Source organism: Protopterus annectens, chromosome 4.part0, assembly GCF_019279795.1.
Source record: "Protopterus annectens isolate FY-2018-M chromosome 4.part0, PAN1.0, whole genome shotgun sequence".
Lineage (NCBI taxonomy): Eukaryota > Metazoa > Chordata > Ceratodontiformes > Protopteridae > Protopterus > Protopterus annectens.
This window is the reverse complement of record NC_056733.1, coordinates 1,599,540,539-1,599,555,036: the sequence shown is the minus strand read 5'-3', so window position 1 is coordinate 1,599,555,036 and position 14,498 is coordinate 1,599,540,539. Positions and strand designations below refer to the sequence as shown.

Genomic DNA, 14,498 nt, shown 5'->3' with positions numbered 1-14,498 from the left:
CATCATGCGAGTTGTTCATTCTGTCCCCTGCTACACCGGTGCAGGTCTCTGATCACCATCTCTCTCTAGATAGCGGAGCCCCAAGGCCTCTGGGTACCCCCATGAGTGGTCCCCACATTTCTGAGGGCCCCTCAGAGTCTTTGCCTGAGGAGCCACTCAGAAAGAAGACGTGCAAGAGGAAGCACATAGATTCCCAGGATGAGTCTCTCACATCAGACACCGACCTCGAGGAATCGGGGGGGTCCCCCAAGTCATCCACTGAGGATGTTTCTTTCTCTGACATCCTAGAGATTTTGAAACAGAGAGGTGACTGGCCATCCAAAGCCCCCTCCGAGGAGGAGTCGGTCTTCCTGAAGGCCTTTGGTGCTCAGCCCTCTGCCTCCTGGGTGTCTCCACCCTTCGACGAGCTGCTGGATTTGGTTTGTCGAAGGGTGTGGGAAACCCCTGACTCTGTGGAACCAGTCCCCAGGAGGCCCAATAAATTTTTGTCTGCTCCTCATGGTAAGGAATGTCTGTCCAAGGGAGTCCCTCTGGATGCCATGGTGGTGGCAGCTGCCACTCAGAAGGAATTAGCCTAGACTTCTTCCACCGTCCATCCCCCTAACAAGGAGTCTAGGACCATGGACTGGTACGGGAAGTGTACCTTTTCTTCAGCGACCTTTACCTTACGGTCACTGAATTATTTATCACACTTTACATGGCTCCAGAGAGATCTCCTAAAGGAGCTTGGAGATACTCTCACGGGTAACGTTTTTGAGGCGGTGGACCAGATGGTCAACACTCAGATGTCTACCCTCAATTCCATTGCAAACTCCTCCATGAGGCTAATCTTGTATGCAGCCAAAGGAGCGAGTAGGGCAGCAAGCTCAGGAGTTGCTCTTAGGAGGCAGGCCTGGATGTGCCTTTGTCATTTCGCGGAGGCCTTCAAGTCTTCATTCACCGACACCCCTTTTGATGGTTCCTCTTTGTTTGGAACCAAGGTGAAAGACACTCTCACCAGGTGCGAGCAGGAGGGAAAAACTCTGTCTGCCATAGGAGTCCATTTTTCCCTTCCTTGTAGGACTTATCCCAAGGCCCAGAGGGGTGGCAAAATGTGGTTCAAGAAATCACAGAGGTTTTTTCCTGGTGCACAAGGTGAGTTCTCCTCCAGAGGCAAGGGAAGGGGAGTGGTTATTCAGGGAGACGCCGCCCTAGGGGCAGAGGAGGCTCCCGCAACTCAGGAGACCGCAATTCCTTTCGTGGTTCTCCTTACCGCCGCTCCTGATGGGAAGCCCAACTGCGCATTTCCAGAGTCAGTCGGGGGTCGAATCTCGTTATACTCGGAGGCCTGGCAAGGCATCACCCAGGACCAATGGGTTCTACGAATAATTTCTGGAGGATATGTCATCCCCTTCTCGTCAAATCCCCCTCCAATCAAGAAAATCCCAGATGTTCCACCCAGTCAAAGGGATTACACAGCTTCAGAAATTTCGAAATTGCTAGAAAAAAGAGCCATCCAAAATGTCCCTTCAGACCAGATTGGATTAGAGACTTACTCCAGATTCTTTTTGGTGCCAAAAAGGACAGGGGACCCGAGACCCATATTGGATCTCAGCAAATTGAACACCCACGTGCAAAAGTCCAAGTTCCGAATGGTCACATTGCAGTCTATTCTCCTATTGTTGGGAAAAGAAGTGTGGATGTGCTCCATCGACCTCAAGGACGCTTACTACCACATAAAGATGGACAGGGCATCCAGAAGTCACCTACGCTTCCAGCTGGGAGCCAGTCATTTTCAGTTTTGAGCCCTGCCCTTTGATCTCACCACAGTCCCCAGGGTGTTTACCAAATGCATGGCAGTGGTGACTGCTCACTTGAGACGTCAGGGATTCCAAGTGTTTCCGTATCTGGATGACTGGCTCCTTACTGCCACCACCAGGCATCTACTACTTCAGACCAGAGATGCTACTGTCAACCTATGTCAACAGCTGGGCATCACATTGAACTGGGAAAAATCTGCCTTGTTGCCCTCACAGTGTGTCACTTTTATAGGTGCCAAATTAGACACTGCCCTCATGCAGGCATTTCTACCACAGGAAAGAATCAGAGTCCTACAAAAACAAGTTCATGCCTTGCTCCCTCTGAGAAGAGCAAAGGCAAGATGGGTCCTCCAACTGTTGGGGATGATGGCTGCTACGATTTTGTTAGTCCCTCTGGCAAGGTTACATATGAGGCTCCTTCAGTGGCTTCTCTTTGCCCAGTGGTCTCTTCAACGTCTTCCACTTTCTCACCCTATTCTACTCACAGACAGGTGCAAACAGGATCTCAGTTGGTGGCTTCACACCGACAACCTGAATGCAGGAAAGCCCTTCATTCCTGTGTTCCCTTTTGCCACGGTGACCACGGATGCCTCCCAGATTGGGGGGGGGGGTATTATCTAGGCAGGACAGTCCAAGGCACATGGCAAGAGCACAAGATGCATCTGCATATCAATGTCCTGGAGATGAGAGCTGTGCTAGCATTGCAAGCACTTCAGAGTTTTTTTCCTCTCGGGACTATTGCAATCCACTCAGACAAATATGTCAGTTGTGTGGTATCTGAACAAGCAGGGAGGAACAAAGTCTTATTTCCTTTGCAGAGAGGCCATGCGAGTGTGGCAGTGTCTTCCCAACGTTTTCTGGTGGCAAAGCACATTCCAGGGAAGTCCAGTGTGATCACAGACAGGCTAAGCAGAGCTATTCTGATGCCTTACGAGTGGTCCCTGAACTGTCAAGTTGTGGAACAGATCTTCCGCAGGTGGGGTCAGCCTTGCTGTGACCTTTTTGCCAGCCCCCTCAATGCCAAGTGCAGCAGCTACTTCACGTTGATCCCCCTCAGGGGGAGTCACCCAGGGACGCTCTAGTCCTCGATTGGCCCTCCGATCTACTATATGCCTTTCCTCCAGTCCTCTTGCTGTCAAAGGTTATTCAGAAAGCGCTATCCTTGGGAAGCAGAATGATTCTGATTGCCCCACACTGGCCTCGTCAAATTTGTTTCCCCTTTCTCCATCCCTATCTCATGGACGCTCCTTGGATTCTGGACCCACAATCAGACTTACTGACACACATGTCAGGGCAGCTCCATCCCTCTCGTCAGACCCTCCGGTTGACAGCCTGGCTACTCCACTTCTGTCATTAGTTAGGCTTCATCATTTCTCAACGGAGGTGGTTCATATTTTATCTTCCTCTCATAAGCCCTCGACCAGGAAGATTTATTACAGTAAATGGAAGAGGTTTTCAGTTTGGGCGAATACCTAAAATATTGACCTTTACACGGCTCCAATTTTGTCTGTGTTGGAGTTTTTGTCTATGTTCTTTAACCAGGGTTCAGTGGCTGCAACCATTAAAGTCCAATTGGCAGAGATTTCTACCTTTCATGTTGCAGGCGAGCCTGGCCTGATGGCACGTAGACTCTGTAAGGCTTTTCTGAAGGGCACTCTGTTACTTCGTCCTCCGGTATCAGAACCTGTCATGCCTTGGGATTTAAATTTTGTTCTACAGGCTCTTACTTCATCCCCCTTTGAGCCTGCAGCCACTTGTGATTTAAAATTCTTAACTTGGAAGACTATCTTTTTAGTAGCCATCATGTCAGTCAGACGCATTTTGGAGCTTCAAGCTTTATCATTCAAACCCCCTTATTTAATTTTTCATAAGGACAGGGTTTCTCTCAGACCAAACCCCTCCTTTCTTCCCAATGTGGTGTCAGTCAGTAACCTTAATCAATCTATTGAGTTGCCAGTGTTTTTTCCCCAGTTCACAAACAAGGCAGAATTCAAATTTCATCAATTGGATGTACACAGACAATTAAGTTTTTGTCTGCACAGAACGAAAGACCTCAGAAAATCTGATCAGTTGTTTGTTTCCTTTTCGGAAAACAGAATTGCGTCTCCTGTCTCCAAAGTCACACTGTCCAGGTGGATCTCCAGTTGTATTTCTTTCATTTATTCCTCAGGGGGTAAAGATTTACCTTTCCGGGTGAAGGCTCACTCCACTCGGTCTGTCTCTACATCTACAACCTATCAGGCCAGATTGAGTATGGATGATATTTGTGCTGCAGCTACTTGGGCATCTCCTCACACCTTTTTTACTCATTACAAGTTAGATGTGGTATCTAGGGGCAGGTCTTCCTTTGGTTCCACAGTGCTCAGGAGTATTTTCCACTGAGCCTCCCAGGATTTAGGTGCTGGGGACGCTGCCCCACGGGTAAGAATGTAGGTGAGATTGGACTACATAACATCAAGAAGTTATGTACTCACCATAACGTTCGATGTATGTAGCCCATCTCGCCTCACATTCTTACTCCCCCCCCCCACCTTCCCCCGTCCTGGAGGATCTGGAGGTTAGGTCTGGTTTCAGAGCTTCCTTCGTTGTTGGTTTGTTCTTCCTTTCCTTAGGTGGTGTTATGCATGGGGAATGAGTGCTGGGGCTCGCAGCAAACTAAGTCTGGGGATAGAGAGCAGTGCAGCATGGGATACCATCTTAGCCCAGCCAATAGAAAGACTTCGAGCTAGAAAAGTTGGCCGAGTCGGAGCCGACATTCGGCTACGAACCCACGGGTAAGAATGTGAGGCAAGATGGACTGCATACATACATACATAACTTCTTGTTCTCTCTTTTTTTAAAAAAATGGCCAATGGCAATTAACAGAAACTTCCTCACAAGACCAGTCCTACTCACAAAAGACAGGAGTTTGATACACCCCAGCTTGAAACTACTTTGTATGACCCCCTAGATGATAGACTTCTAATAACATTTAGGTATCTGTTTTTTCAAGATGTGTGGCAGGTATTAAAGAGGGCAAAGAAACCTGCTATTGGGAAATCATACATTAACAAATTAAAAAGGTGCCATATTTAAAAACCAAAACCCATTTAAGGCTAAAATTTCTCCGATTCTACAGTATTGGTGTGAATTATTATCCTCTGCTTTTTTATTACTCTGTCAAGGTTCATCTTGTATTCCCCTTTCAATTCACTCTCATGTGAAGCCCTTTTTGAATGGGGCTCTACATACCTATCCACCTAGAAAGCAGGTGACTCCTGTTTGGGAATCTTATTTTGTTTTTGAAAAGTTAACACTTGCCTCATTTGAACCAGCTCATCAGGCAGATTTGAGGTTCTTAACGTGGGAAAACAGCTTTGCTATTTTCTCTGACTTTGTCGAGTTGCAAGCTGTTATGGTGAGTCAGTCTTATGTCATTTTCTATGAAGATAGGGTTTCTTTGAGAACAAATCTCTCATTTATGCCTAAAGTGGTATAATAGTTTACTTTGAGTCAAGCTGTCCATCTCCCTTTTTTCTTTTCTGGACCTAAAAATTAAGGAGAAAGGATAGTTCTTACTATGCATGTCCACATATAACACAGATAATATTTTGACAAATCTAAAACCTCAGAAATTCTGATCAGTTAATCATTTCTTATGAAGGTAAGAAAAAGGCAACCAGTGCAAAGCAGACAATTTCCAAATGGTTGTCCCATGCCATTTCCTTTTCTTATTCCCACCATAACAAGTCAATTCTAGGCATGGACAAGACTTATTTTCAAGGGTTTTGGCTTAATCAGTGGCTTTTTGGTGAGTGTTGGTCTCTAGATCTATTCTAGAGACAGTAACATGGTCTCTGTATATGCTTTCACAAAGCACTGCAAACTCAACTCCTTTTCCACATCTGGAGCAGGATTTGCAAGGGCCCTTCTCTGGGGTTCCTGGACCCTCATCCTTCCTCCTCCAAAACTTTGTAAGCTTTGATTTTTGATCAATATTGCTTAGGCTATAGCAGTAGTGATCTAATGGTGAATGTAGCACAGTTGTGTAAGTAAACTTTACCGTAACAGTAGATGTTTTAGATCAGTGCTATAGTAGTCATTCTCCGTCCACTTTTTATTTTGTATGATTTTTCTTTGCCAGGGTGAGGACATTAATTTTTATGTACCTATCATTGACCTTTTCAGTTGGAGTGAAAGCTCTGAAGATCTTGGCATCCATGTCATTGATTTATTTCCTGCCCTGTTTAAGCATTCAATGGTCTTTGAATGTTGAGGATGCAGTTACACTGCTGACTAGCTGTTATATCCTAGGCAGTATGTAGCCCGTATAGTTTAGGTTACTGGAGCAGTGATCTAGTCAAATATCGATTGTTATCATAATGTAAGTTTACTTAAACAATTCTGTTTTCTTTAGCAGAATGCTTTTGATGGATCAGTGGATTTTCCTTCCATCACCAAGTACAGCGACATAAATGAAGACTGCCAGCTCTGTACATATATTCAGCACTCGTGTTATAGCTTTGTGCATGATGTTTTGAGAAAGGCAGCTTTATATACCTTCAGCTAAACAATGTTTACATTTACATTACAGTTCTGTCAAGTTGTTGATTATTGGGAAAAAAAGTAATATTCACTGTTCAGTCGAGTAACCAAATAAGACTGTTCTTATTTTTTCTTTTTCTGCTTTTAAGATTGCATGAAGTGCGAATACAGCCATCGCTAACCAAAGATGGTGTTTTCTCTGCATTAAAGATGGCAGAACTGGAGTTCCCTCAGTTTGAAACTCTTCATCTGGGCTTTGTTGATGAATTTTTACTGCAGTGTAAGACCTTTATTTGTACCCTGTGTCGATGGTTGATTACTTGTGTTGTTGAAAACAATCTTTTGCCAAAGGCAGCATGTTTGGAATTAAGAAAAAATAATTTAAAACATTTTTTTTCTGTGTTTTATCATAGTTTTTTTTTCTCATGTGACACAGAACTCTACTTGGTGATGATAGCTAAATGGCATTTTTTCAGGGCACATTTTAAAGCAGTTGTGTTCAGAAAAAAAGAAAAAAAAAAACAGGTACAGGCCTGAAACCAAAAGTGTTTTATTAGCATAAACTACCAGGGGACTCCCATTAACATTGGCTCATTGACTCACCACTTGCATTTTTCTTTGACATATAACATTATTTCCTTTCCTTAACCTGCATGTTGCAACGTTTGTCTGACATTCATCGGCCTTCTGATTCTTAAGGCTAAGGTTTCACCACTTCGTTACCATTTCCACAGAAGTAGCTGTGTCTTGCTGTGATTGTTTGCTGAATCTGTTGCCATCAGGAAGTGTATATTAATTCCTCATTGCTAAAACTGCACTTTATGCTATAATTTAACTGTTTCAACTGCTTCGATATCTGTGCATTATTTTCTGTTTGTTGTTCTTTATTTTAGTTTTTGGTTCATTGGCTCAATGCCAAGGACTGTTACTTTGCATCCCTGCACATCCATCTTGGTTTTGTACACTTAAGTTGCCATAATCCAGCACTTTAGATGCCCCCAGACAGTCTTTTTATATTGAGACCTTTGGTTTGCTGAAGAATTTTATCTGGGAGGGGGAGAGGACTAGACTCTTTGTGGGGTAAACTGATCTTCCAATAGAACAAAGTGTGGTATAGGATTACCTGATTTGAAGGGTTATTTCAGAACTACACAGTTAAGGCTCATATACATAGCACAAGCAGAAAGCTATAATTCAGGTTGGAAAGGGTTGATGAAATGGGGGAAGCTCAAGAAACAAAGAAAGACTGAGATTTTGGATGCAGATCTTTTAAGAGAATAACAATAATCACACTGACTATGTGTGATATTCATAAAGCAACAGAAAGTATTATAAGAAGTAAGCCAACATGGGAATGGAGAAAGGAGATTCTGTAGATAGGGATGACTGCAATTTGGGATATAGAGACTAGGCAAGAGGGGCTGGGAGTTACTGGAAAAAACTGGCAAAGGACCCAAGGTATTAAGAGAAAATAATTCGAAAGAGAAAGGTAACAGAATGGGAAAAGGCCAAGAATACCTTTAGACTGCAGGTTAAAGACTTCCCTATCAAGGATTGATATGAGTATAGGCAAAGAGAAAGGATTAGGGGGATCTTAAGTGAAACACCAGAAATGGTAAGAGTTTTTAGTAGATTCTGCTCTTAAAGGGATAATTAGTAGGGCATATAAAATATTGCATGATAGCTATAGGAATGAAAGGAGGTTAGAAAGAATTGGAAAGACAAACTGGATAAGCAATTGACAAAGAAACAAAGGGAGGATATATGTATGGCTCCCAACTATGCAGCTAAGTTTAGAAAATGTAGGATTTTTGCTTGGACGTGTTTGCGTAAGTATTGTATACTCCTAGCAGACTCCAAAGAATTATTCCTCAAATAGATTGCAAATGTTGGAGGTGGTTGGGAACATACTTTTGGGAGTATAATGAGTTGGCAGACTGCTCTTTCAGAAATAACAAATCCTTAAAAAAAGGCAAAAAATAAAATTTTAAAATACCACCAAGCCCACTGATCCAAGAAGTAAGCAATTTTAATGAAACACTTAGCTCTTCGGCTTGCATAGCCTTCCAAGAGTAAAAACACTACAAAAACTCTACTTAAATCCAGCATGTTGCACAAGACAATTAATCAGTTAAGAATACAATTTAAATCACATGCTTCCAATTACATTCCTTGTTGAGTCCCTGAGGCTCCAAAGTACCATACTTTAAAATCAAGAGGGTTTCTTTTTTTAAAAGTTTATTTTTTAAGGACACACAATCACCTATACCAACTTGCAATGTTTCCAGAACACAACCCCTAAGAGAATCAGGATCAGAAATGTGTGCATCATGAAATGGCTCTCAATGGGACTCTCTAGTTTTTTTTATTTTTTATGTCCCTAATATGTTCCTGTAACCAGACCCTAAAACTTCTATAGGTTTCCCCTATGTAGTACTTATTGCATCCACATCTCAGCGCATACACTAGCCCTTCAGTATTACAACTATATTCATACCTAGCTGTAAATTTAATACAATTAATATAGGGAAAAGTAACCACTACATAATGACAGATGGAACAGCCATCACATGGAAGAGTGCCCTTATTTGTGCTTAAATTCTGACTAACATTAACATCTGGTAAACAAAATTGGTTATGTACCAGAATATCAGCCACATTTCTAGCTCTTTTATATGCAATATTTACAAAGTCAGGTAATATAGAGTTCAAAATTTTATCCCTTAGAAGCATTTGCCACAAACTATGTGCTTCTTTTTTAACTATTTCCTTGGTTATAACATTGTAGGTTGCCACTAAGAAAACTTTCTTCTGGTCCCCATTATTTCAAGCTGTATTGGTGGATTTGCTTCCACATGTACCAACTTTATATTTCCCACTAACACAGGCATAATGAGCGTATCCCTGGGGGTTAGAAGAATACCTCATGTCCATGATTTTTTGTTTAGCTTCCCTAGCCAACTGAACATCATAGCCTCTTTTAATAAACATATCTTCTGCTTCTGCTATCTCTCTGTCAAAGCTCATATCAAGGCTACATAGCCTATGAATTTGTGAGAATCCATTATAAGGCAGTACCTTGACCAAATGTTTGGGGTGATAACTACCCCCATATAAAAGTACATTTCTATGTTCAAATTTCCTATGGAGACTAGTTGTAAATCCATCTAAGCTAATATCCAGAAAATTCACTTGTGGGCCAAGCTGTATACTATTACAGCTTAAGCCCATAGTATTAGATTGTAAGTCATCAACAAACCCAAGGGCTTCTGTCTGGCTTCCTTGACATAAAAAAATAAGATCATCAATAAATATAAAATATAAAATAACTTTTGATCTAAAAAAATCATGTCTATAAACAAAATCATCTTCAAGTTTAGCCATAACTAAATTAGCATACATGGAGGCTGAAGCCGCCCCCATAACAGTGCCCTGTAATTGCTGGAAAATGTCTCCATTAAACATAAAAAAATTATTTTTCAAACAAAACATAACTAAATCTATCAAAAAATGAGACATGGGAGAGTTCCCCAAGAAATGGAATAAGGCATGAATCCCTATTTCATGCTTAATGTTAGTATAAATACTTTTGACATCCAGGCAGAGCCAAAACATGTTCATATTCCAAACTTTCCCATTTATTTTGTTAAATAAATCCTGACTATCCCTAATAAGAGGCTGTACTCATTCCATATTTCTTAAGATGTTCATGTAGCAGCACACTTATGTTTTTCAAAAAGTATCTCTGTGCAGACACTATAGGTCGACCACTAAGGTTAGTTAGACCTTTGTGCGTCTTAGGTAAACAGTAAAAAACTGCCATAGAGCAGTTTTCCACTCCAAACTTCTTTTCCACATCCTTAGAGGTAAAATACTCCAACCTAAGACCTTTGTCTAACAACAGTTGGTACTCCTTAATAGCTTCTAAGTAATTAGAAACATCATATTTTCTATAAATTTCCACATTGTTCAAATGTTTATAACACATCCGTAAATATTGTGTAAAATGCATGATTACTATCATCAGATGGTTTAACCACCCATCTTCTGTCTTTACCAGACTCCGATATGGCTTGCCATTGCTGCTTAGTTAAGTTAAAGCATATATTAGACTTATTCTCTATGCAAGACCAGTACATTTGTTCAACCTCAAAATTAAGTGTAGCAAAATATCCTTGCAAAGTGCTATTTAGAAAAGGTGGAATAAAAGAGCTTTTAACAGAGATAGCATCAGTGTTCAGTTGGCAATAAGCATTAAAGTAATTCTCAAACAAATCTTCCTGAGATGACAAACATGAGTGAAAAGAATCATCACCACTTCCATAACAGTCAGTAGGCACAACCCCTCCCTCTTGTTTAAAGTAATACATCAAATGCAATTTTCTACTGAAAGAAAAAATTTCACTTTTAAGTACATGTATTCTTGGTAAAGCAATTGGTATAAATTTAAGGCCAAGACAAAATACAGACATAACCACATCAGAAATGTTATGTTTGGACAGATTTAACACAATAAATTGTCACAAGATACATTAATACCATCATTTTTTCTTATTATGCTGTCCCTTCTTATTATAGTTCTTTTGCTGGCCCCATTCATTGCGGCCCCATTTTCTGTTGTTAAAGTCTGTTCTGGCAGAACTGGAATTCCGGAAGCGGTTCTGCATATCTTTCGAATTTTGTGCTTTGGGCAGGGCTGGAAACTGTTCCACATTCACCTCAGCTCCAGCAATCACATCTGCCTCCTCAGAAGCAGCAAAAGAAACTGAGGAAGAAGCAGAAACATTTTTACCCCAACTAACATCATTGCTACCATTGTTACTTCTGCTTCTAGATGAAAAAGATCTATTATTTTTTCTTTTCCAAAGAAACACTTTATCAAGACTTTAATCCTTAATGTCTCTGTTAATTTTGTAGCTTTTATTCTCAACTAGTAATTCTTCAAAGTCCACAAGTCTGCCATTAATTTCTTCCAGCATACTAGTCAATTTAACAGATGTTAAAAGTTTATCAAGTTCAACAGTCACCATTCTGATTTCTTCTTTAAGCCTTCACATCTTTAACTCATCCCTCTCAAGCAGGATGTGTACCCATTCAGTAGAACACTGGTGAGCTGCCTGTACCCATCTCTTTCGAAAGACCATATCCTCAGCATTCCCCTCCTCATAGGGGGTTGTACGTGCTTTGTATGCTCGCAGACCTCTCGGGGTAATATTCAGCTGTACATACCGCTGAAGATAAAGAATGTTGATATATGTACTAGCCTCCTTCTGCAGCAGATTTTCCAGCTTATCCCTCAGATTTACACCCTCTGCTGATAAAGCAGTCACAGTGGAAGAGCCCAAAGTTTGAAAAGGGTTCACAAAACGACGTTCTCATTCCCCCATAAAACGCTCCCAAGCAGTAGCCATAGCCGGATCCTGAACAGCTGCTTCAAGAGTAGCCGAATCACATTAGAAGTACCAACTGCTTCTAAATTTCTAGAGCCTCTCTCATTCAGTTGTAAAACAAACTGCTGAATAGTCCTTTGGCTGCCATCAATAGTATCATCATTAAAGGGACGTGGCACATTATTTGCAGGATCAATGGCCATAAAAACAACAAATGCAACTTAAAAAAAAGGCAAAAAATAAGACCACCGATCCAAGAAGTAAGCAATTTTAATGAAACACTTAGCGCCTCAGCTTGCACAGCCTTCCAAGAGTAAAAACATTACAAAACACTCTTTACTTAAATACAGCATATTGCACAAGACAATTAATCAATTAAGCATACAATTTCAATCACATACTTCCAATTACTTTCCTTGTTGAGTCCCTGAGCCTCCAAAGTACCATACTTTAAAATCAAGAGGGTTTCTTTTTTTTTAAAGTTTATTTTTTAAGGTCACACATTCACCTATACCAACTTGGAATGTTTCCAGAACACAACCCCTAAGAGAGTCAGGATCAGAATTGTGTGCTGTCATGAAATGGCTCTCAAGGGGACTCTCTATTTTTTTATTTTCTATGTCCCTAGTATGTTCCTATAACTGGACCCTGAAACTCCTATAAGTTTCCCCTATGTATAACTTATTGCATCCACAGCTCAGCACATACACTAGCCCTTCAGTATTACAACTGTATTCATACCTAGCTGTAAATTTAATACCATTAATATAGGGAAAAGAACTCACTACATAATGACAGATGGAACAGCCATCACATAGAACAGTGCACTTATTTGTGCTTAAATTCTAACATTAACTTCTGGTAAACAAAACTGATTATGTACCAGAATATCAGCCACATTCCTAGCTCTTTTATATGCAATACTCACAAAGTTAGGTAGTATACAGTTCAAAATGTTATCCCGTAGAAGCATGGACCACAAACTGCATGCTTTTTTAACTATTTCCTCGGTTGTAACATATTATAGGTTGTTACTAAGAAAACTATCTTCTGGTCCCCATTATTTCCAACTGTGTTGGTGGATTTGTTTCCACATGTACCATCTTTGTATTTCCCACTAACACACATAATGAGAGTATCCCTGGGGGTTAGAAGAATACCTCATGTCCATGATTTTTTGTTTAGCTTCCCTAACCAACTGAACATCATAGCCTCTTTTAATAAACATATCTTCTGCTTCTGCTATCTCTCTGTCAAAGCTCATATCAAGGCTACATAGCCTATGAATTCGTAAGAATTAATTATAAGGCAGTACCTTGACCAAATGTTTGGGGTGACAACTACTCTCATATAAAAATACATTTCTATGTTCATATTTCCTATGGAGACAAGTCGTAAATTTATCTAAGCTAATATCCAGAAAATTCACTTGTGGTCCCAGCTGTATACCATCAAAGCTTAAGCCCATAGTATAAGATTGTAAGTCAAAACAAACCCAAGGGTATCTGTCTGGCTTCCTTGACATAAAAAAATAAGATAATCAAATATAAAATATAAAATAACTTTTGATCTAAAAAAATCATGTCTATAAACAAAATCATCTTCAAGTTTAGCCATAACTAAATTAGCATACATGGGGGCAAAAGCCCCCCCCCCCAATAGCAGTGCCCTGCAATTGCTGGAAAATGTCTCCATTAAACATAAAAAATATATTTTTCAAACAGAACATAAGTAAATCTATCAAAAAATGAGACATGGGAGAGTCCCCCAAGAAATGGAATAAGGCCTGAATCCCTATTTCATGCTTAATGTTAGTATAAAGACTTTTGACATCCAGGCAGAGCCAAAACATGTTCATATTCCAAATTTTCCCTTTTATTTTGTTCAAAAAATCCTGGCTATCCCTAATATAAGAGGCTGTACTCATTGCATATTTCTTAAGATGTTCATGTAGCGGCACACTTATGTTTTTCAAAAAGTATCTCTGTGCAGACACTATAAGTCGACCACTAAAATTAGTTAGACCTTTGTGTGTCTTAGGTAAACAGTAAAAAACTGCCATAGAGCAGTTTTCCACATCCTTAGTGGTAAAATACCCCAACCTAAGACCTTTGTCTAACAACAGTTGGTACTCCTTAATAGCTTCAAAGTAATCAGAAACATCACATTTTCTATAAATTTCCAAATTGTACTCTGTCAGAAATACTGGGTGAGCACAAAGACAACCACAAAGCATTCTATAACTATGTCAAGAATCTAAATGGCAATGCTCAGATCTGCTCTGAGATAAAACAGAATGGCATTAAATATACTGATCCAAAGGATATTGCCAATATCCTGGCAGATCGATTCAGTGCCAACTTCACCCGCCTCTCACCCCCTAAATGGCCCATCTCAATACCGGAAGATTGCCAAATTCCAGTAATAACGGCCACACAGGTACAAAACGCACTCTCTAAAGCCAAGAATACAGCATCCATGGGACCAGATGACATCCCGGGCTGTGTACTACATGAACTACAATATGAACTGGCACCTCACCTAAGTGTCATGTTTAATCATAGCCTCACCTCAGGTTTCGTGCCCACTGAGTGGCGCAGAGCTTCAGTTATCCCAATCCACAAGGGGGGATCCACCTTGGATCCCGGAAACTACCGTCCCATCAGTCTGACAAGCCTTATCTGCAAGGCCATGGAGCGTATTATCATGGAACTTATAAACAAAGACATTGGCAACCTTCAAACACTGGACCCCACCCAGTTTGGGTTTGTGAAGGGCCGATCTT

The 14,498-nt window shown here is 40.7% G+C and overlaps 1 protein-coding gene across 1 annotated transcript in view; it reads left to right on the top strand.

Moving 5' to 3' along the window:
• Nucleotides 1-14,498, top strand: part of FBXO38 (F-box protein 38) — a 3,050,069-nt gene that overhangs the window by 1,211,733 nt on the left and 1,823,838 nt on the right. Inside the window, exon 9 of the mRNA XM_044069370.1 lies at nt 6,473-6,603. Within this exon, the coding sequence (XP_043925305.1) occupies nt 6,473-6,603 (131 nt within the window). The remainder of the gene's footprint in view (nt 1-6,472; nt 6,604-14,498) is intronic.